We start from the raw sequence: 24466 nt of genomic DNA, 5'->3' as shown, positions 1-24466 counted from the left end.
CGTGGAAATTAGATAGGAACGAGTGAAACACTACCGCAGAAGGCTCAAGCACACCTGACAGCTCAGGAAATCCTCAGACCGAGATTGTAGCAACACCATTAGGAGACAGATGTTGTAACAAACAGTCTAAAATCAATTAATTAGTGTCTGATCAGGGAGCCGGCTTGGGCGGTGGGTAACTGGGGTTGTTGGTGGAAGGAAGAACACATGGGTGGTGGGACAGTTGTTGGCATGCTGAATACCTGAAACAACTGTATTGTGAACAAATTTCTAAGTCACAGTGTGTGAAGTAAGAAAGGGGAGAGAGGGAGAGAGAGAGAGAGAGAGAGAGAGAGAGAGAGAGAGAGAGAGAGAGAGGGAGAGAGGGAGAGAGGGAGAGATAACATAGTTTCCATCAGTGACCCAGTATGAACAGGTCAGTTCAGACTGAGCTCGTGCTGGAGTCTGCAGTGACAAGGGGATTTGGGGAAAGGGTCTGTCAGACGCCCTTCAGTCATCTCCAGAAATCCACTCCTCCCAGGACACTTGTTCCCCTTAAATGTCATTGAATGTTACCCACTGGCAAAGGCACCTGATGGAGCAACAGAACCGACTGTGGCACTGGTGGAGTGTGACAAGGGTGGGAACAGCAGGACCCCTGAGCAGTGACACCCAAGCTCTGATAGAAATAAAAGATGCACAGATATGGACAGAAGCAAAGTGACTTCAGTGGAAACACTGAGACGTGGCAGTTGTAGGTTTATTTTTGAAAGTTAGAGAAACTACAGATTCCATAAAAAATTAAAAGGAACATATAGAATAGTTTAAATGTAGCCTATAACAAATGTCTGCCCCATAAGAATGCATGGTAGAATAGAACCCAACTCGAAAATGCAAAAATCAGCTAGCCAGAGTGATAGTACAATTGATAGTTTGCTTTTCTTTACTCACCAATGGGGGGTCATCCCCAGCATCACATATGGTCCCCCTGAGCACTGCACGGAGTAATATTTTTTAAAAAATTAATTTTATTTTTATAAAGTTGTTCACAATATTTAATTGCATTTAATATGTGAACACCAATCCCACCACCATTACATCTTCCCACTATCAGATTTCCATTCTGAGCCCCAGACCTTGCCCCCAAAGCAAAACTAAAATAATTTATTTTGTATTGATTGTTATGAAAAACCTACTAAAAATGAGACAAAAATTTCCTCAGAGGAAAATGTGTGAAGATTTTTGTATTTCACCCAAAGGTCATTAAGCCTTCTAAAAGATATTAGTAACATGCTGTAAAGGTTGACACTTATCTGCATATATATATATATATATATATATATATCTCACAGTGGGCAGGGCGTTCGCCTTACAAGCGGCCAACATGGCCGACCCGAGTTCGATTCCTCCGCCCCTCTTGGAGAGCCCGGCAAGCTACCGAGAGTATTCGATATGCCTGACACAGTAACAACAAAGTCTCCAATGGAGACGTTACTGGGCCCGCTCGAGCAAATCGACGATCAACGGGAGGGCCTTTACCTTTATACATACATATATATAGGCCCTACAAAATCAGGATGAGAATGCTATTCGGGTCTCTCAAAGAGGAATCGAAAGAGTTATGCTTGGAGTAACACACTTCACTCATATGAAAGATAGAATGCAGAATTCTGATCTCTGTCAACGCTCAAGAATCAGGGACCCTGTCTGATTTGCCAAGGCATCAAAAATCAGATGGGCTGGACACATAATGAGGTGTAGAGATGACCGCTGGACTAGAGCCATTACTGACTGGATTCCACATTATGTCAAAAGATCGCGTGGACGCCCACCTACGAGATGGTCAGACTTCTTCGTCAAGACCCTGAATGATTGGTTTGAGGTTCTTCATGTTCCTAGAACGAGTAAATGCCATTGGGCTATGCTAGCACGCAACAGGGATGAATGGAGACATTACTGGAGCCTGCTTGAGCAAATCGATGAGTAATGGGGTATCAAGTGATCAAGTGATATATATTTGTATGTATTTATAAATATATTTAGCACTAAGATTGGTTGCCTTCTACTTTTCATTCATTCATCCTGTTATTCGTCGATTGCCTCGAGCAGGCCCCAGTAACGTCTCTTTCATCCTAGCCCTGAGATTATATTCAAGGCTCTTTTAGGAGAATGAGACCCATCATTGTTACTGGTATTTGGCATATTTGGTGTGCCACGGGGAGTTTGCCAGACTCTGCCCTGTGGGCAGGCTATATTGTTCCTTCAATATAGCCTTCTACTTTAAACCCCATCAAATGAGGTGTGCTATTCTTGGTATATTGGTAGCTTAAAGAGTCTCCTGCCCCCGCGCCTGGCTGTCCTCACCGAGACCCCTTGGAGGAGGGTGGGTTGAGTTTCCCTCCCCATCCCGAGCAGAGCCCCAGCAGCTGAAGTCCTCCAGTTCCAGCCACACCATGCTTATGACCACTCTCCACACGTTCGGACAAGCCTCACGCATGAAGGAACAGGCAGAGGAACCCAGGTGTGTGGGACCCTTGATATAGATCTTCAAGCCTGCTCGGATTGGAACTGGGGTCTCCTCCACCCAGATCCCCCATCTTCCAGTATGTAGGCGTTACATCAACCAACTGCCCCCTGGTGCCATGTAATCCCATCAACAGCCAAGACCCAGAGACTATAAAACCCTGCTTCTGGAAGAGAACAGCCGGAGTCTCCTGCCTCCATGCCTGGCTGTCCTCACAAGGGCCCCTTGGTGGAGGGTGGGTTGAGTTTCCCTCCCCACCCGACATCTTATTATCTAGTTCTTACTCTGAAGAACATGGCAGGCTACCAAGAGTATCCTGCTTGCATGGCAGAGTCTGGCAAACTCCCCGTGGCGTGATCAATATGCCAAAAACCAGTAACAATTATGGGTCTCATTCCCCTGACTCTAAAAGTGCCTCAGATGTGTCACTTTTTAAAATCTCAGGGCTAGGACGAAGGAGACGTTAATGGTGCCTGCTCGAGGCAATCAATGAACAACAGGATGACAGTGATACAGTGAAAGTGTAACATGTCCAGAAATAGATTGGCTCTTGAGTGAGTCCCTTTCAAGCACGTGGAGAGCACCCTTGAGCATGGCAGTGATTGAGTTCTAGAGGTTTTCGGCTGCTGGGGCTGCCTCAGTTGGGGCTGAAGGAGCCTCACCTGGTCCCCCTCCTGGTTGCCCAGAATGAAGCAGCCATTGCCAGAAGTAACTCTTGAGTGCAATGCTAGGGGTTACCACCAAGCATCACTGAGTATGGCCCCAAAACAAAAAAAAAAGCAAAAATAAAACTCAAACAGAAATTTTCAATTGTACTATGTGCTATTGACTACGTACTTTGCAAACAATTATCAGATACAACTATGTCATAATTTATTTACTGAAAGAAATGAGTATTGAGAAGGGCAGTTTTAATTTGGATATTATTTTAGAGAGAGACAGATATGAAACAAATTTAAGTATGATTATAATTATAAACATTCTAAATGGTGGTTATATTAAAAAGTTTTTAAAACATAAACAATGCAAAGTATTTTCACTGGCAACTTGAAATTGAAATAATTGTGATCATTTTAACTTGACTAAGACAGATTATTAAAATAAGTGAGGAGTCTCCTATGACCTGTTTCAATGTGCTTCATCAGCAAGTACTCATCACCAGATAGGGTGTGTGAGATCAGCACCCCAATGGGACAAGGAGATCCAAGGTAAGATAGTTTCCCCTTATAAGAGACTGGGTCACCTCATGCAAATCCCTTTCAGGCTCCGGGGTCAAATGCTCTCTGGGTTCTGGAGCTCACAGCTGTCTCCTCACTCAGGGCTGAGTCTCTGGGGAAGGCATAGCTTTGACCGAAAAGAAGATGATTCTGTGGGGTCTTCTCCTCTGCCTGGGGACAGGCCCCCTGGGTGAGTGTCCCAGATGTGTCAGGGTCTAGGGGATGGAGTGACTGCAGGGACTGACAGTGACTGATTCCCCTTGTCCCCAGGTGCTGTGTCTGCTCTGACCCTACAGGAGTCGGGCCCAGGACTGGTGAAGCCCTCCCAGACCATCTCCCTCACCTGCTCTGTCTCTGGGGGCTCTGTCAGCAGCAGTTACTACTGGAATTGGATCCGCCAGAGCCCTGGGAAAGGGTTTGAATGGATGGGGTACTGGAGCGGTGGTACCAGCTACAACCCAGCATTCCAGGGCCGCATCTCCATCACGGCTGACACCTCCAAGAACCAGTTCTCTCTGCAGTTGAGCTCTGTGACCCCCGAGGACACAGCCGTGTATTACTGTGCAAGAAGTAAGCACAGTGATGGGAAGTCAGGGTAAGCCCAGACAAAAACCTCCCTGCTGGGAGAGTGTGGACTGCCGGAGACCACAGCCAGAAGGGGGCGTTACGACCCCTACCTAGAGGATACATCTCAGAGGAGCAGGAGCTGATGGGTGACTGGTTTCCTGATTCTCATCAAAGGTCCCTCCAGGGAACATTTTCTACGTTCCTGACTCTGAGCCTTCCACTTGAAAGAATCCATGCTAGGGCATCAAATTTTTGCGTGCTTCAGCTAACTTGCACATTGTTTTCTGTAAAACTGCTTGGCTGCTTTTGTGACAGGATTCAGGTGTATTTACTGTTCCTGAAATGTATTGTCTCAGTAAAGCACCCCGCAGACTGGGGTAAAGGATAACTCAGGATGCGGGTGGTTGGGGGAAATTGCCCGTTCCTGGAATGTATTGTCTCACTAAAGACTTAATGATTCTGGCCATAACCTTGCTTGTGCTGCTGAAAATCAATGTATGTAACTGCTGACTTTTGAATCTATGATCTTTGGAATGCACGGGTTTTGTTATAACAATTGATGAAAGCCTATATAAGACCCCCTTTGAAGAAGCTCGGGGTTCTCAGCCACTGCCCACTCTGAGGTATGCTGCGGAGCTCCAGCAAGAAACCCCGTTTTTACTCCTGCAGCAATTGTGTCTGTCTGGTCTCTCCGCACCTCCCAGGGCTAGGGAATTCCCAATCCCAACACACTGATATCTCCGAATTTGATAAGGCACTTTTACTTGACATGACTATATCAAAAGAAGACTGTAACTTAGAGATCACAAGATAAACATGCTTTTTAATCATTGATTACCCCCCTTGTTTGTTTTACTGGACTTATCCTCTCTACTTCATGTGTGCTTACACCTTTATCCCTCCAATGAATCAAAAGTCAGTCTCCTGGCATCTGAAGGAGATCAGATGAGTTAAGACATGACGTGCCCAGGTTGCTGAGGGCACCTGTTCTTCATGCTAAAAAATGAGGTTTATAATGGTCAGAGCATTGACTCATCTTCATCCACCTCTGTCTCTTCATCACATTATCACCATGTATCCACCGTAGGGTTTCTCTGCAGCCTCCTTTCTTCTGCCCTATTTTCTGTCATAAATTGCAAAGGAGGTCACTTCTCTGATTAGAGTTCCCATGACAACAGACGATGAGCCCATGCTCCATCCCACATTTAGACCAGGTGTGTGCTGCCCAGTCAAGGGATACACATGACAACAGCATCCCGTGCATCCTCGGGTTTCAGAGATACATTCTCATAGAGTGTGGGCCCAGTGATCAATCTCTAATGCTGGCAAATTTTCCAATTGATATTCTCTTCTGCACACAAGCAACCCCCCAGGGACAAGCATTGTACAGGGAGCAGTCTCTCCCTGAGTGACCTGAAGAAGAGTATCAAGCCCATTTAGGTCACAACAACTGGTTACAGGTAAGAGTCATCTCAGATGAACACGGTTTATCTTTGATAAGGGGCCCCTGGAGCTCCTCAGCTCTCTCCTCAGTCCTGGGCCTGAGGCTTCACATCATAAAAGGGTCCCCAGACCCCCTGGGGAGCAGGACCTTGACTCTCTGCTCCTGAGTACGGAACAGGCATTGCCCTTGCCAATGTTTATGGAGCGTCTCAGCTTTCTACTGTGGTGCTCACGGGCCCCAGACACCTGCTGTAAGTCGCAGCATCTCAATTCCTACATGTTTGTGTGTGAACCTGTGTGCATGCAGGTAAGGGAAGGGTTACCATTAAGTGCATACCTTTATTAACTTAACTGGCCTGAAAAGAAACCACCAACATTAAACAGAAAATATCAGTACTAGGTAGTAAGCTAAAATATCTATTATTTGATGCGAATGAGTAGCTCACTTAGTAATAGAGAATCATTCCCATAGTGAACAGTGAAGTTAGCAGTAGAATCAGAGTCAGTGGCTGAAGTTCCTTTATGCCTGGCCCCTTGGCTTCCCTCCTGCTGTCTCTCTCCCAGCAATGTAGAGAACTCACCCTCACCTTCCTCCTCCTGTCACCTCTGCTCCTGAAATTAGAACCATTTGTGCAACAGCAATACTTCAGAAAGACATGACTTGTGTGGTCGCATCATCAGATGCTTTCAGATGACCTGCTTATATATTCAATAAGGAAAAATAAAAATAAAACAATTAGTTTACACTCTGGGCAACCTAGTTGACACTAGAACATAAAGGGCATTGATAAAAAATTCAGTGGTTGAAATGAAAAACTCAGTGGGTCATCTCAACATCAGTGAAACAACAGGCAAATACAAAATTAGTAAGCTTGAGAGTGAGATGCAGAAAACCTACAGACAACAATTACAATGAAAATCCTCAAAATATCTCAAAGGAAGAACAGAGAACTGTAGAATGAATTAGGAGAAAGAACGTAAGAATCCTCAGAGTTCCAGAGAGACAGGGAGACAACCCCAATGAAGTAGTAACAGTGACAGACATTGTTTCTGAACAGTTCTCATAGTTGGTGAACACAGGCATCCAGATCCAAGAATCCCAAAGTGTACCAGCTAAAAGGGACCCTAACAAAAGACTCCAAGACATCTCCTAATCTGAATGACGAACACCATAGACAGAGATAAGATACTGAATGCAGCAAGATCACTTAAATCACTTAATCACTTAACTTCCCGTTAGTCGTCAATTTCCTCAAGCGGGCGCCAGCAACGTCTCCATTTGTCCCTGTCGCGTGCTAGTGTAGCCCAATGGCATCTGTTCACTCTGGGAACATGAAGAGCCTCAAACCGATCGCTCATGATCCTCACGAAGAAGTCTGACCATCTGGAAGGTGGGCAGCCACGCGGTCTTTTGACATCCCGTGGAATCCAGTCAGTAACAGCTCTAGTACAGCGGTCGTCTTTAAATCTCATTACGTGACCAGCCCATCTGATTTTTGACACCTTGGCAAATGAGACAGCATCCCTGATTCTTGATCGTCTACGGATGTCGGAACTCCGGATTTTTTCTCTCATTTGAGTGAAACGTGATATTCCAAGCATAGCTCTTTCTATTCTTCTTTGGGAGACCTGAATAGCGTTCTAATCTGTTTGCGTAGGGCCCAGGTCTCTGAGGCATATGTTAATGCAGGAAGAACAGTGGAATCAAAGAGATGTGCCCGGAGCCGGAGGTTCTTCGTCCTCTTAGCTATTTCTTCGATGTTCTTGAAGGCGTTCCAAGCTGGGTAAACTGGACATCTACATGTTAAAAAAAATAATGAACTCAGACCTTTATCTAACACCAGGCACAAAAGTCAGTTTAAAATGGATTAAAGACCTCAACATCATACTTGAATCCATTAGACACATGGACAAAACTGTAGCAAAACCCTTCATGACCTTGAAGCTAAAGGCACTTTCAAACATAAAACACCATTGACCAAGTAAGTGAAAGCAAAGATAAACAAATGGGACAGTATTAAACTAAGACGTTTGTGTACCTCAATTGAAATGGTGCCAAAGATACAAAGACAACCCAGGGAATGGAAAATTTTGCCTTGCACGGGGCCAACCTGGGTTTGATTCCTCTGCCCCTCTCGGAGAGCGTGGCAAGCTACCAAGAGAATCCCACCCACACAGCAAAGCCTAGCAAGCTCCCCGTGACGTATTCGATATGCCAAAAACAGTAACAAGAAGTCTCACAATGGAGACGTTACTGGTGCCCGCTTGACCAAATCAATGAACAACAGGCGGACAGTGGTACCGTGCTACCCATCTAATAAATACTTAATATCAAAGTATATAATGGGCTGGAGCGATAGCACAGCGGGTAGGGCGTTCGCCTTACAAGCGGCCAACATGGCCGACCCGAGTTCGATTCCTCCGCCCCTCTCGGAGAGCCCGGCAAGCTACCGAGAGTATTCGATATGCCAGACACAGTAACAACAAAGTCTCCAATGGAGATGTTACTGGGCCCGCTCCAGCAAATTGACGATCAACGGGAGGGCCTTTATAATGGACTGTAGGGATTTACAATAAAAGACATCCCCCCCCCCATCGAAAATTGGTAGAAAAAAAATGAACAGAAACTTTCCCAAAGAAGAAACTCAAATGGACAAACGGCACATGAAAAACTGCTCTATATCACTAATCATCAGGGAGACACAAATCAAGAAACGATGAGATATAATCTCGCATCACAGAGACTGGCACACATTCAAAAGAACAAAAGCAACCAATGCTGGTGTAGATGTGGGGAGAAATGGACTCTCCTTCATTGTTGGTGGAAATGCTGATTGGCCCCGCCTTTTTCTGAAACAATATGAATATTCCTTAAAAAGCTAGAAATTGAACTCCCATTTCACCCAGAAAAACCACTCTGGGTTTTTACTCTGGGGAGCCCAAAACACACAGCAGAAATGCCATCTGCCCATCTCCTCACCAGCCATCATCCAGATAACACGGCTTTTTCTCCCAGAAGAGAGCAACATGACACTCCCATAGCCATGCCACCTGACTCCAAACCAGACTGTTTCACTCGGGGCCTGCAGAGGGAGGTGGGTGAGAGCCCTCCCTGCCCCAAGGGACCCAGCTCTAGCAGCTGAAAACCTCAGGAACTCAACCGAAGCCATGCTCAGGATTGCTCCCCACACACTCAGGCTGAGCAAGTGAACGTGTTCCTGGGCCAAACGGCCACATTCAGGGCTGCACAAAACATCCCTACCCATTCTCCATAAATACCACACCATACTTGATGCGATTCAAATAGTAGACAACAAATCATAGAAAGAAATATATATGCATATATACATAATTTCATATATACATGAAAGCTCATAACTCAACCTTTAACAACATGTTAGTGATATCCTAAAGAATCTCTTAATGGCTCTTGCCAAAATAGAACAATCTTCACACTGTCTCCTCTATGAATACTTTTTTGTAGCATTTTCAACGGTTTTTCATAACAGACAATACAAAATATATTACTTCTATTGTGCTTTGGGACAGGGATTGGGGCTTGGGATGGAAACATCCCAAATTTGGTGGTGGGAAGATGTAATGTTGGTGGAACTGGTGTTTGAATATTTAATGTAATAAAATATTGTTAATTACCTTATAAAATAAAAATAATTAAAAGAAAAAAGATATGCCATCTGTGTTTCTATGTTCATCGTGGCACAGTTCACAATAGCCAGAATCTGGAAACAACCCAAGTTACCCAAGAACAGACGACTAGATAAGGAAACTACAATACATCTACATTATGGAATACTACGCAGTCACTAAGAAAACTGGTATCATGAAATTTTCTTATAAATGGATGACAGTATCATGCTGTGTGAAATGAGTCAGAAGGAGGGAGATATAGAATGACTGCATTCATTTGTGCTATATGGAAAAAAAAACTGGTATAAGCTAATATCCAAGTCCAGGGGCCAGAAGGACTAGTGCTCTGTTTGAAGCCAGCTACAAGTGTGTGTGGAGAAAAGAGAAGTTAGGATAGAGAAGGGACCAGTGTGACAATAACAGTTGGAATTCATCACTTTGGACACGAACTGAGTATTGAAAGTAGGTAAGATACTGATAACCTTTCAGTATCTATTACAAACCATAATTCCAAAATGAGACATACAGAGAGAGAGAAAGAGAGAGAGAAAGAGAGAGAGAGAGAGGAATAGTGCCTGGCATAGAGGCAGCTAGGGTGGGGAGGGAAAGAGTGAAACTGGGCACATTGCTGGTGGTAAATGTACCCTGGTGTAGAGATGGGTTTTGGAACATTATATAACTGAAACTCAATCATGAACAACTTTGTAGCTGTGTATTTCATTGTGATACAATTTTAAAACTTTTAATTTTTTTAAAAATTATGGATATCTAATCATTATGTAAAAATGATATTATCTAATATGTAAAATCTATGTTTTTCTTTGACTTGGGGAACATACCCACCTTTTAGTGCTCAGGTATCAATTCACTAATTGATAATGGAAAATGATTTTGGGATACACACGTGGAAAGCATTTCATTGAGCTCACCCATATTGCTATCATGAACAGAATTAAAAGCTATTTCTTTCATGCCATGAGTGTCTAACAATGAGAAAACACAAAATGAATGATCGAGCCATAAATTAATTTCTAATTGATTAGTTCTTTTATTTCTAATAAATTACTAATGATAAACAAGGATATTTTAGTATATTCACTAAGAGTGAAACACCCAGAAAATGTATCAAGAAGCACTGAAAAAATAAATCCATCTTATTTAATATGCAGAAAATAAATTTTAAAATATTTTATGAAATCTATAGTTACAGTTGGTGGTTGAAAGCAAGTTTCATAGATTTAAGAAAGTTCTGTGTTTGTCTGGAGTAATATCTTTACGAAACGGTTCTATCATTGTGCATCTCTCCGTCCATCCAGATTATATCTGAGGTTTGTGGGTCCAGCTCCTCTGGAAACTGCTGCCAGTGGTGGAGCTCACAGAGACAGTACAGGTGGGCTCAGATCTGTGAGCATCCACCGTCCTGGGCTTGCAGGTGCTCTGGGATAGAGCCACGGTGAGTCCTGTGCTTTATATAAGAGAATGTTTATTAATTCTGTTAGAGTCACCTTGTTCATGAGTTGTAATATTCATCTGTTTCAATAATCATGTAGCCCGAGTTGCTGTTTGTCTCTTTGTTTATTTTTAGTAGAATTTTGTTGAACTTGCTGGTTATTTGATTACTTTTGGCACTTAATGCTGACTTTTTAAAACATCAAATTATAAAGCACATTTTCTGGTCCCTTACATTTAATTGGGGCTGGAGCTATAGCACAGTGGGTAGAGCATTTGCCTCGCACACAGCTGACTGGGGTTTGATTCCTCCGTCCCTCTTGGAGAGCCCGGCAAGCTACCGAGTGTATCCCACCACACGGCAGAGCTTGGCAAGCTCTCCATGGTGTATTACATATATATGCCAATAACAGTAACAACAAGTCTCACAATAGAGACGTTACTGGTGCGCGCTCGAGCAAATCGATCAATAATGGGAGGACAGTGCTGTAGTGCTACATTTAACTAAAACCGCTGGTGCTCCACAGAATTATGGATACACTTATGAGATACAGCCTGCTTCTAGGTTCCATGCATTTGGGTAGGGTCACTGCTCAGGGCTTGCACACAGTACATTTGTAGCATGTGTGAGTCTTTGCACTAGGATCAAAATTCTGGCCCAATAGATTGCATGTTGAGATCCTTTGCTGGGTCTTTCTAAGCATCAAACATGGTTGGGATTCTTCAGTGATGACCCCCCAAAAAAGGGTCCAGAGGTTCATGATCATGTTTTGGACACTGAGTTGTACACAGGGAAGACTGGGTTCATGTGCTGGTGGTCAGATCAGCCACAAAGGAAGGTCACCTAGGTAGAAGCAACTTCCTTGTCTGAATAGCAAATAGAATTAACAAATCCACCCTAATAACCACCTTGGATATAAGGAGTGAAGCGCCAGGTGAAGGAATGTTCATGCATGATAAGAAGAAAATAGACTGAAAATTGATGAACCATGGATTGGTCCAAGCCAAGTTAGAATTTACTGTGACAACTGCACTGTCTGTGATGCCCCAGGTTTTCCATATCCTGTGGGAGAAAGAAAAGGAGCCAACACACGGGGGCACAGAGAGGTAGGGGCTTGTCTACAGGGGAGAGACCCTGGGGGCTGGGTTTGGTCATCAAGGACCTGAGACACGGGGACTCTACTCCCCAACTGCCGTTTCCTCCTCAGCAATTCCTGTTTCCTGACAGCTCCTCAGCACGTTTCCTGTGCTGGAGGAAGAGGCCTAGTTCTGACAGGGCCCCAGGGACAGGCCTGAGTGCTCTGAGCCACAGTCAGCAACTCCTCCCAGGGAGCTCACACACCAGCCTCTCCGTGTCCCCTCCTTTCTTTACAGAGGCTCCCCCATGCAAATATGCACATGGGACCCAGGATTAAAACCATGTTCAAACTCACCCCAACTCGGGCTCCCTCTCACCCTGACATGGTGTCTGAGATCATGGACCTCGTGTCCAGGAACGTGCATCAGCGCTGCTCCTCCTCTTTCTGGTGGCAGCTCCCGGATGTGATTATCCCCTGACAGAGGCTCCCATATAGACCTGGGTCCTCTGAGCCCGTGACTCACTGTGGGTCTCTGTCCCGAGGTGTCCTGTCGCAGATACAGCTGCAGGAGTTGGGACCAAGCCTGGTGATGCCCTCGCAGACACTGTCCCTCACCTGCTCAGTCTCTGGATTTTTTATAACCAGCAATGGTGTAAACTGGGTCCGCCAGGCCCCTGGAAAGGGGCTGGATTGGATTGGTGCTGAACACATCCTATAAGCCAAGGTGGAAACACATCCTATAAGCCAAGTCTTCAGTCCCGATTCAGCATCTCCAGGGACACCTCCAAGAACCAAGTTTACCTAAAACTGAGCAACTCAGTAACTGAGGACACAGCCGTGTATTACTGTGCAGGAGACACAGTGAGGGCATGTCCCTGTGAACCGAAACACAAACCTGGTTAGGGAAAGTTGGGAGCTGCAGGGATGTGTGTGACAACCAGGGGGCGTTCTGCTCCAGGGACTCCAGAGCTGAGTTCTGGTCATGGGGGAGGTTGTAAAGGGCTTTTTTTCTGTTATTTTAAAATTAAAATATATATTTGCTCGAGCGGGCCCAGTAACGTCTCCATTGGAGACTTTGTTGTTACTGTGTTTGGCATATCGAATACGTCACGGGGAGCTTGCCAGGCTCTGCCGTGTGGGCGAGATACTCTCGGTAGCTTGCCGGGCTCTCCGAGAGGGGTGGAGGAATCGAACTCAGGTCGGCCATGTTGGCTGCGTGCAAGGCAAACGCCCTACCGCTGTGCTATCGCTCCAGCCCTGTTGTTTGATAAATACGTAAAATCTAATTCATTTTATTTTTAGTGTTTTGAAATTTTTTTCAAAGGGATTTAAGGGCATTTTGAAAGATAAAATATATATAAAGGAAATATAAAAAAACCCTCAAGTATGTACATATCAATATGTTCCTTCCTCCTCTAGTTTGAATTTTCAACCCACTTGTTGTGGAAAACTACCAAGTACACCGTTAACTTTCACTTTACAAAGTATGTTGTATTCTGTATTCCTGAACAGATTCTTTTCATAGGATCACTTGATCCCTTGACATCCCGTGACTCATCGATTTGCTCAAACGGGCACCAGTAACGTCTCCATTTGTCCCTGTCGCCTGCTAGGGTAGCCCAATGGCATCTACTCATTCTGGGAACAAGAAGAGCCTCAAACAGGTCGTTCAAGGTCTTGATGAAGAAGTCTGACAATTTGGTAGGTGGGCGGCCACACGTTCTTTTGATGTCCCATGGAATCCAGTCTGTAATGGCTCTAGTCCAGCGGTTGTCTCCAAATCTCATTACGTGTCCAGCCGATCTGATTTTCGATGCCTTCGCTAATGAGACAGCATCCCTGATTCTCGACAGAGGTCAGGACTCCAGATTCCTTCTCTTATTTAAGTGAAACGTGATACTCCAAGCATAGCTCTTTCGCTTCCTCTTTGGGAGACCCGAATAGTGTTCTTTCTCATCCTGTTTGCATAGGGCCCAGGTCTGTGAGGCATATGTTAATGTAGTAAGAACATTGGAATCAAAGAATCAGAGGTTCGTCCTCTTAGCTGTTTCTTAGATGCTCTTGAAGGCGTTCAAAGCTGCTCTCTTTCTCCTGCGCAACTCTGGTGCCAGGTCATTCGTCATGTTGATTTCTCGACCTAGGTACACGTAACTGTTCCACCGGAGATGGTCGTTCCATTGAGAGCAAATGGAATGTCAGGAATGAGACTGTTCCTCATAAACAATGTCTTCATGAGATTCAGCTGTAGTACGACTTTGCACACTCATGGTCAATGTCAGCCAGCATTTGTGCCGCTTGGCTAATGTTTGGTATTATTCTCTTAATCACTTAACTTCCCGTTAGACGTCGATTTGCTCGAGCGAGCGTCAGTAGCATCTCCATTTGTCCCTGTCGCGTGCTAGTGTAGCCCAATGGCATCTGTTCGCTCTGGGAACATGAAGAGCCTCAAACCGATCGCTCATGATCCTCACGAAGAAGTCTGACCATCTGGAAGGTGGGCAGTCACGCGGTCTTTTGACATCCCGTGGAATCCAGTCAGTAACAGCTCTAGTACAGCGGTCGTCTTTAAATCTCATTACGTGACCAGCCCATCTGATTTTTGACACCTTGGCAAATGAGACAGCATCCCTGATTCTTGATCGTCTACAGATGTCGGAACTCCGGATTTTTTCTCTCATTTGAGTGAAACGTGACATTCCAAGCATAGCTCTTTCTATTCTTCTTTGGGAGACCTGAATAGCGTTCTCATCCTATTTGCGTAGGGCCCAGGTCTCTGAGGCATATGTTAATGCAGGAAGAACAGTGGAATCAAAGAGATGTGCCCGGAGCCGGAGGTTCTTCGTCCTCTTAGCTATTTCTTCGACGTTCTTGAAGGCGTTCCAAGCCGCTCTCTTCCTCCTGCACAGCTCGGGTGCCAGGTCATTTGTCATGTTGACTTCTCGACCTAGGTACACATAGCTGTTGCATTCGGAGATGGTGGTTCCATTGAGAGCGAATGGGGCATCAGGAACGAGGCTGTTTCTCATGAACATTGTCTTCGTAAGATTCAGCTGTAGTCCTACCTTTCCACACTCACAGTCAAAGTCGGCCAGCATTTGTGCCGCTTGGCTGATGTTTGGTGTTATTAAAACAATGTCATCAGCAAAGTGGAGGTGGTGTAATTGCCGACAATCTATCTTCACTCCCATCCCTTCCCATTCCAGTCGTCGCATGATGTTCTCGAGGGTGGCACTGAAGAGCTTTGGTGAAATGGTATCACCCTGCCGAACCCGTCTCTTGACATGAATGATTACATCTTTGTAGAATGATGAGATCCTGGTAGTGAATCTACAATACAGCTCACGGAGGATCTTGATGTATTGGGCTTGAATGCCCTGATTGGCTACGGCTTCAATGACCGCTTCCATCTCAACAGAATCAAAGGCCTTCATTAAATCAATGAACGTTAAACAGAGCGGCATCTTGAACTCCCGAGAAACCCCAAAGAGCTTGGTTATCCTGTGGATATGGTCGATGGTGCTGAATCCTTTGCGGAACCCGGCTTGCTCGCATGGTTGTCCTTCATCTAGTATTCTGCCAATCCTATTTAGGATGACTCGAGTGAACAACTTGTAGATGACAGACAAGAGGCAGATCGGGCGATAGTTGCCAATGTCATGGATGTCTCCCTTCTTGAACAGTAGTACGGTCCTGCTGGTTTTCCACTGGGACGAAACCTTGCATTCAGACAGGTAGTGTGTGAAGAGCCGAGCCAGTGTATTGATGAGTACTGACGGCAGGTTCTTCAGGTGTTCAGGTCTGACCTTGTCTGGGCCGGGTTCTGTTTGTTTCTTTACTGACGAAATGGCGTGTCGGATTTCGGAAGGGAGAACATTGGGAATGACATATCCATCCTGTGGAATTTTGTATGTCGGCAAGTGGACATGGCTATCAAAGAGACTTGAGTAGAAGTCATGGATAATCTTCTCCATAGCCGTTCTGGAGGATGTAATGGATCCATCAGGACGTCGGAGGGCAGTCATCTTGGTCTTGTAGTTGGCGAAGGACAGGCGGACATTATGAATACTTTTCCCGGCTTCTGCTGCATCTACCAGTACTTCTGCTCTTCTATCTTTGAGGTCTTCCTTGATCGCATCTCTGCACTGCTTTGCGAGCTCGGACATTAGCTTGCGGTTGCCTGAGGCATGTGCCAAACCACGCTGGTGAATTAGCTCAAGAGTTGTCGAAGGTAGGTGACTTTTTGTGGCTATCTCTCTCTTGTTGTTCCTCGCACATTCATGGAGGTGCTGAACCAGTCAATCGTACTCCTCGTCAATGTTGTCAACAATGGCATCTTCCCATGTTGCCGCAATAGTACCAATGAGTTCCCAGTTGGTGGTCATTCTGGGAGTTCTCTTTTTGAACTTTGCAGCCCTTTCTCCCCACTCTGTGAAGTAGAATTTTGCACGAAGGAGACGGTGGTCTGATCCCGTTCGAAATTTTGGGACAACAGCGACATCAGTCAGGCATAACCGTCGATTGAATATGATGTGGTCTATTTCATTGTGGAATCGTCCACCGGGAGACTCCCATGTCGAACGTTTAGATTCTGCCTTCTGGAACTGTGAGTTACCATAGATGGTCTTGGTCGACATGATGAACTCAGACACTCTCTCACCCTGTTCGTTCCATTCTAGGCCATGGGTCCTGATGTTATGTTCTTCAGCTGATCTTCTCGGTCCTATCTTGGCATTAAAATCACCCACAATGATCTTGTAGAAGGTGTGGTCTTCTTTATAGAACTTCTCTAGCTCCATGTAGAACTTCTTCATTTCTCTTTTATCATAATGAGATGTTGTTGCGTAGACAACGAAGATAGAAACTGCAGGCAGTGAGTCACATCTATTCAAATGTAAACGTCCGATTCAGGTTGTTAGGCATTCGAATGAATCAATGCTCTTGGCCAAGTTTGTGTTGACAAGGACACGGACGCCTCCAACACCTCTTTTATCGCATGTTCCGAGGAACAATTTTCTCCAGTGTCGAAAATGGCATGGTGAGATTCATGCCTTCTTGTCTCGGTCAGACCAATGATGTCGTACTTGATCATTCACGCTTGTACCATCAGGTCCTCAATGGATGCATCTGATGCTAGCGTACGTGCATTGAAAGTACAGACGATCATTTTTGTCTTCCTTCGTTGTGGCAGACTACGTCGGTCTTGAGATTTAGTCGGAGGTGAGATTGGTGTTCAAATATTAAACGTAATGAAATACTGTGAACAACTTTATAAAACTAAATTAAATTAAAGATAAGCACCATGATAAATCCTCCAGTAATTTTGCTATTTCCACATAATATTGGTGACTGTCACTGTCACTGTCCTCCTGTTGTTCATTGATTTGCTCGAGCGGGCCCAGTAATATTGTGAGACTTGTCACGGTGTTTGGCATATCGAATACATAATGAGTAGCTTGGCAGGCTTTGCTGTGCGGGCAAGATAATCTGGGTAGCTTGCCAGGTTCTCCGAGAGGGGGGAAGAACTAAATTCGAGGTCGGCTGTGTCAGCTGCATTGGCTGCGTGCAAGGCAAATACCCTACCCGTTGCGCTATTGCTCCAGCACACGTAACATAATTTTCTATTCAACATACTTTATAACAAATTGAAAATGTGTGTCATCAAGGTGACAGCAATGAGGATCTATTGCATCTCAGCATTGTTCAGAAAATTCGGCGACTAACATCGTAAAACCCCCCAGGTGGGTGTTTGGATGATGTCAGACACCAGCTGCCTCCTCTCCTCTCCCACAGATACCCCTCATGGGAATCTCTTTCATGCTCCTGCTGACCCTCTGTGCCAGCCCTGCCCTGTACCCAGGCCATGACATAGGCCCCGACAGCCCGTGACTGTGGGTTTGGCATAAACGCAGTTTCCTGGACTCTGAGTTATTTTCGGGGAACACCGGAACTTCCCTATTGATGAGTATCGATTGCACTATTGATTGGAGAAGCTGATGTCAGCGCAGACCTTCCCTCCCCCATCCGGTCCCCAGGAAGCTGTGTGTTTCAGGGGACACCTTCTCCCGGGTGTGGCGGGGTCCGAGTCCCTTGAGAGCCCCGGACCCGGGACCGCGTGGGACTCACCATTTGTCCGTCTGCGGGACCCCAATGGACAGGGCCACAGGGGTCCTTTCTCTCATCCCGGGGTTGGCCTGGTCCCGTCAGGAGTCCCCAAGGCCCTCAGTGCTGACTGCCCCCTGCAGGGACATGGGAAGAGGTGCTGGGCCACAGGGAGAGGCCACAGGCAGCACTGTCCATGTGGCCCCACAGCCCCGCGTGAACACAGGGAACCCCGGGACAGGCCCAAGCGGACACCGGCTCCTGCTGACCTGTCCAGCTGCCGCGCCAGACTGGGGCTCTCCGGGGGCACTGGGCCCAGAAAGGTCGGTCAGAAGGGGTAGGAGGGGTGGGGCAGGCTGCCCGACCTTAGCCCCCTGACCCAGAAACAGCTCCAGAGGGAAGGTAGCAGGAGCGGTTGTTCCAGAAAATTTCAGGGCCTCTTGAGCCAGGTACCGGCTGCTCCTCCCTTCTACTCTCCCCCCTACATTCCTCTCTCCCTCTCTCTCTTTCCCTGTCTCTCCCTCTATCTCTGTATCTCTCTCCCTCCCTCTCTCCCTCTTTCTCTCTCTCTCCCGTCTCTCCCTCTCTCTCCCTCTCTCTCCCTCTCTCTCTCTTCCTTTCTGCCTCTCTCTGTCTTCTCTCTCTCTCTTTCCCTCTCTCTCCCTCCTTCTCTCCCTCTCTCTCCCTCTCTCTGTCCCCTCTCTATTTCCTTCTCTCTCCTCCCCTCCCCTACTCTCCCTCTCTCTCTCCCTCTACCTCTCTCTCTCTCATCCCCTCATCGTTGTGTCCTCCCCTCCATCCTCTCCCTTAGCCCCTGGAGCTTCTCTGAGGGACCAAGGTGTGGGTGCTGGGTACTAGGGCTCAGTTGAGGCGCCGTCTCCACCTGTGTTTTCCTCTTTTCCCAGGCCCTGAGGGAGACCCCGGCCGCTCTATGTTTTCTCTGCACTCCTCAGCCTTTAGGAGGAGTTCTGCTTTGCTCTGGTTTTCTGGAACACACCTGAACAGGGTCTCTTGTCACTGACCACCTGCCCAGGCCAGACCTCTTGTTCTTAGAACAAGAGAAAATGCCGTCTCTACAAATGCCTCCCTGCCCTACTTTCTGTCAACCTCATTGCACTGCCCTCTCCCCAACTGGATGCACCTAGTAATGGGTACTTCCACTTCAGATAGGAAGAGGGGTGAGATGTACAGGAACGTGTCATGGAATTCAAACCCCTCAGCTTCTGTGCGGACACAGAGTGTCCTGGGCATTGTGTGGAGACTTAACCTGCTGCTCCCCAGCCAGCTCCCTGTTTGGGAGGGGGATATCAGCAGAGTGAGGTGCAGACAGACAATCTCATCATGCATTTTCTGTCTATCCCCATGAGCACAGGCTCTCTCCTCCACCAGGCTGGCTGGTGCTGAGGTCCCATTGTGGCGTAGAGGTAGGGCCCTTATTGACAGCTTGAGTGGATCATCTCCAGAGCTGTGTCTAATCTGCCATGGGACAGGAGACTTGACTACTGCTTATGAGTGTGAACAAGGGGTATCCCAAGTCTGGTCAATTATCAGGAGAGTCTGGGCCTAGCAGGGAGCTGAGCCCTTGGGCAACATGAGGCAGGTAGGGTCTGGGTCAGGGTGCACTAACCCCTTTTCAACCAGCCCCTCAGCTTCCATCTTGATTTTTCTGTCATGAAGGCCCAGCAATGTCCAGAACTCTCCCTCTTCCTCTAGCTGTGATGTCCGATTCTGAAATAAGAATTATCTGTGGAACACCAATACTTAAGAAACACGTGCACCATGTGATCACGTCACTCAATGCTTTCAGAAGATCTACTTATATCTACAAGGTGAACAGAGTAGAATAAACAAATTCATCTGCCTTCTGGAAAACCAGGCTTACACGACAAACAGAAATGGAACTGATAAAAAAGTTCTATAGATGAAGTTAAAAACTCAATTGATGTTCTTAACAGTAGAGTAACAACAGCGGAAAACAGTCTCAGTGACTTTAAGGGTGAGATACAGAAAACCTCCAGGCAACAACAAAACGTGGTAAAAGACCTCAAAATAACTCAAAGACAAACTAGACAAAGGATTATTTTTAAGAGGAACAACATAAGAATCCTCAGAATCACAGAAAAATAAGGAGGTGACTGCAATGAACTAGTAACAGTTAAGGACATTATTGCTGAAAACTTCTCTAAGCTGGACATCACAGGCACCCAGACCCAAGAAGCTCAGCATGTACCAGCTAAAAGAGATGCTAATCAAAAGACTCTGATACATATCCTAATAAGAATGACTGGCACCATAAATCGAAATCAATACTGAGAGCAGCAAGATCAAAGAAGGAAAGTACATACGAAAGAGTGTCCTCAGATTTAAAGCAGAACTATTAAATGAATCCTCTGGTTCCTAAGACTATGGATAGATATAGTTTTTAAAAAATAGCAAAATGGAGCTTCACCAAGAATACTTTCCCCAGTGGATTCTCATTCACATTCAAAAGAAAGATATCCTAATTCATGGACCAACAATAGCTCAAAAACTTTATGAACTCAAATTAATATTGAAAGAAAAGCTCAAGGAATGACTATAAGGCAAGACAAACACAATAATCCTCTAAAGAAAGATGGCACAAAATCCTATGACACTAATCATTCTCAACATTAATGGTCTAACTGTAGCAATTTAGAGACACAGGGTAGCAAAATCAATTGAAACATTGACTGCAACATTCTTCTGCCTAAAAGAAACAAATTTAACTAGTTGGAGCAAACACAGACTCAAAGTCAAATGCTGGAAAACAATTCTTTAGCAAAGAATATCTTTAATATGACCTGGGTGTTCATACTAGTGTCCAGTGTCATATATTTCAGGCTGTACAAGGTTACCAGAAACAGTGAAGTTCATGTTAATGATCAAGAGATGTGTGCATAAGGAAAAAAACATACTTGATGCATATATGTACGCAATGACTGATCAGGAAAATACATAAAAGAACTGATAATATACTTAAAGAAAGACATTGGTAATGAAGTCTATCAAATTCTTTTTTTAAAATCTTTTTTATTAGTGAAACACGATGAGTACAGTTGTAGACTTACAAAATTTCAAGCTTGGTTTTTAGTTATACAATAATCAAGTACCCATCCCTCCACTAGTCTCCATTGTCCACCACCAATGAACCCAGTAACCCTCCCACCCCACATCTCCCCACCCCACCCCACCTCTGTGGCAGGGAATTCCCTTTTTCTCTCTCTTTCCTTTAGGGTGTTGTGACTTGCATAGAGGTTTTGAGTGGCCATCGTATTTGGTCTGTAGTCTACTTTCAGCATGCATCTCACATCCCGACCGAGTCCTCCAAACACCCTTTACTTAGAGTTCTCTTCTCTATCTGAGCTGCCTTTTCCCCAGCATGTGCTGCCAGCTTCCAAGCCATGGAGCAGAACTCCTGGTAATTCTCTCAACAATTCTTGGGTGTTCGTCTCCCATTCTCTTTATTCATATTCCCCAGATGAGTGCAGTCTTCCTATGTCTGTTCCTCTCTTTCTGACTCATTTCACTTTGCACGATACTTTCCTTGTAGAACCACTTGTTTGCAAATTTCATGACTTCATCATTTCTAACAGTTGCATAGTATTCCGTTGTGTAGATGTACCAAAGATTCTTTAGCCAGTCATCTGTTCTCGGGCACTCAGATTTTTTTTGAGATTTTGGCTATTGTGAACAGTGCAGCAATGAACACACAAGTGCAGATGTCATTTCAACTATACTTTTTTGCCTCTCCCAGATATATTCTCAGGAGTGATATTGCTGGGTCAAATGGGATCTCGGTTTCTAATTTTTTGAGAATCGTCAAAGCTCTCCCTTGCATTTCTTCAGCGCCACCTTGACTGGCTCCCTACAGGGTACAGTAAAGTGTGCCCTGACCCTGAGCCGAGTAAAGGAAATTGGTTCCTCCCATTTGCTCATATGACTAAAACACACCTTGTTCCCTCATGTCTTGTCAGGATGTGAGGCAATGTTTGTTTCAGTACAGAGAAGAGTTCATCTTGTCTGCTCCAAGTTACACACTGGAATGTAGTTTTGAGTTATGAATCTGACAGGAGTATTGGGGTCTTTTGTAAAGGTTAGAGACTCTGACCCAAAGTGCAGTGATGGAAAGACAAGTAACGCTTCTTGTCAATCTCCTATTTGCCTCCAAGGGCTCTCACTGAACTCAAAATAACTCAGGTGCCACCATGAGCTACCGTGGCAGTGAAGGGGAGACTCACCCACCTTAAATACTCACACTGCCTGACTTTTGGGGGTATCTATATTTATTTTAGTTATATTATTTCTCTTTTTTTATCTTTTTATTCACTTGTTTTTTTAATTGAATCACTGTGGGAAAAGTTACAAAGCTTTCAGGTTTAAGTCTCAGTCACGCAATCATAAAACACCTTTCTCTTCACCAGTACTTATTTTTCACCACCAAGAACCCCAATATACACCCCCTCCCAACCCTCCCAATGCCTGTGAGGCAGATGAATTATAGTTAACACTCTAACTACTTTGATTAGATTCATTGTTTCGACACACGGTGCACCATTGTTATTTAGAGTTTACACTTCAAAATCAGACCTGTTGAAAAGGTATTGTGAAATAGTTTGTTTTCTACAGCTGGTTACAAGAATCAAATGAAGTTGCATGGCTGCGATAGCAGCCGTGTGATTTTGGATTTTGGATATTTTACTTATTAAGCCTGGAAGTATTTCTGCTGAGAGTCAGATAATTATGAGATTGATTTCTGTGGCTCTGGGGCCATGGCCGTGCCGGAGAGCCACTCGTGGGGGGACAACTTGTGACCTCAGTAGGGCATGAAGGATGAGCCAGGATCGCCCCCCTTCCCATGAGGTTTCAGTTGCCCTGTCACGATTGGCTCATACCTGGCTTTCCAAAAAGCTCCAAGGCGGCCGCCATCTTGCTTTCCAGAGGGGAAAAAAAAAGCTTAGTTGTATTTTTTGAATAGTTTGGGTACATTGATGATTTTTGACCCTTAATGCTGAATATTTTTTTCTTTTTGGGGTCACACCCAGCGATGCACAGGGGTTACACCTGGCTCTGCACTCAGAATTTACTGCTGGAGGTTCTCAGGAAACCATATGAGATGCTGAGAATCAAACCCGGATCGGTCGTGTGCAAGGCAAATACCCTACCCATTGGACTATAGCTCCAGCTCTGATGCTGAATTTTTTTTAAATTAAATTTTAGAACATATTTTCTGTTCCCTTGGATTTATCCCAACCCTCTGGTGCTTCCCGGAAATAGGAGGTACAATAAGTGACACACCCTGTGTCTAGGCTCTATTCATTTGGGGGCTGTGGTTGGGCCACACCTGGCAGTGCTCAGGGCTTGTGTGCTTGTACCCTTCTCAAATGTGTGAGTCTGAACACTAAGACCAGGCTCCCTGCCAAATAGATTGTGTGTTGAATGCCTTCTATTAGCTCTTTCTATGCTCCAGACAGGGTCAAGATTACTCAGTGATGACTCACTGAGGGTCCTGAGGTTCATGCTGGTCTATGAACACTGAGTTATAGACAGGATAGAGTAGGATCAAGTACTGTTACCAGGGTAACCACACCAGGCAGGTGACGGAGCAAAGCCTCTTCCTTGTTCCAGTTAAGCCCATCATCAGTGACAATGACCATTCTTTTTTTTTTTTCTTTTTGGGTCACGCCTGGCAATGCACAGGGGCTACTCCTGGCTCTGCACTCAGGAGTTACTCCTGGCGGTGCTCAGGGGACCATATGGGATGCTGGGAATCGAACCCAGGTCGGCCGCGTGCAAGGCAAATGCCCTACCCGCTGTGCTATCTCTCCAGCCCTGACAATGACCATTCTTTTTTTATTGTTTCCTGTTTATTTATTTATTTTTAATAGTGAGGCACCATGAGGTACAGTTGTAGACTTACACATTTTTGTGCTTGGGTTTCGATTATACAATGATCAAACACCCATCCCTCCACCAGTGCGCATTTCCCATCACCTCGGATCCCAGCATCCCCTCCCCCCCCCAGCCCCTATCCCACCCTGCCTCTGTGGCAGGGCATTTCCCTCTCTCTCCTTTTGAGTGCCATGGTCGGCAAAAGAGGCATTGACTGGCAATCATGCTTGGTCGACAGTCTACCCTCAGCATGCTCTCCCATTATGGGCGGATCCTCCCAACACCCTTTATTTGGTGTTCCCTTCTCTTTCTGAGCTCCCCCTTCCCCTAACATGTCTGGATGTCCTCCAGGTCATTGAGTAAAATTCCTGGTACTAATCTCTGCCATACTTGGGTGTTAGTTTCCTATTTTGTTACTTTATGTTCCCCAGATGAATGCAATCTTTCTATGTCTATCCCTTTCTTTCTGAGTCATTTCGCTTAACATGATACTTTCCATGTAGTACCACTTGTATGTAAACTTCATGACTTCGTCTTTTCTAAGAGCTACA

The 24466-nt window shown here is 45.4% G+C and overlaps 1 gene segment (V, D, J or C); it reads left to right on the top strand.

The window, feature by feature from the left end:
- Nucleotides 1-3818: 3818 nt before the first annotated feature.
- On the top strand, nucleotides 3819-19852 carry LOC130023177 (immunoglobulin heavy variable 4-59-like). The segment is given in 3 exon segments: nucleotides 3819-3910; nucleotides 3991-4290; nucleotides 19719-19852. Coding segments are annotated over 3 exon segments (480 nt in total).
- Nucleotides 19853-24466: the final 4614 nt, after the last annotated feature.

The sequence above is a fragment of the Sorex fumeus genome, unplaced genomic scaffold, assembly GCF_029834395.1.
Source record: "Sorex fumeus unplaced genomic scaffold, SorFum_2.1 ptg000022l, whole genome shotgun sequence".
Classification (NCBI taxonomy): domain Eukaryota; kingdom Metazoa; phylum Chordata; class Mammalia; order Eulipotyphla; family Soricidae; genus Sorex; species Sorex fumeus.
The sequence above is the reverse complement of the archived record's forward strand: the minus strand, read 5'-3'. Positions and strand labels throughout refer to the sequence as shown.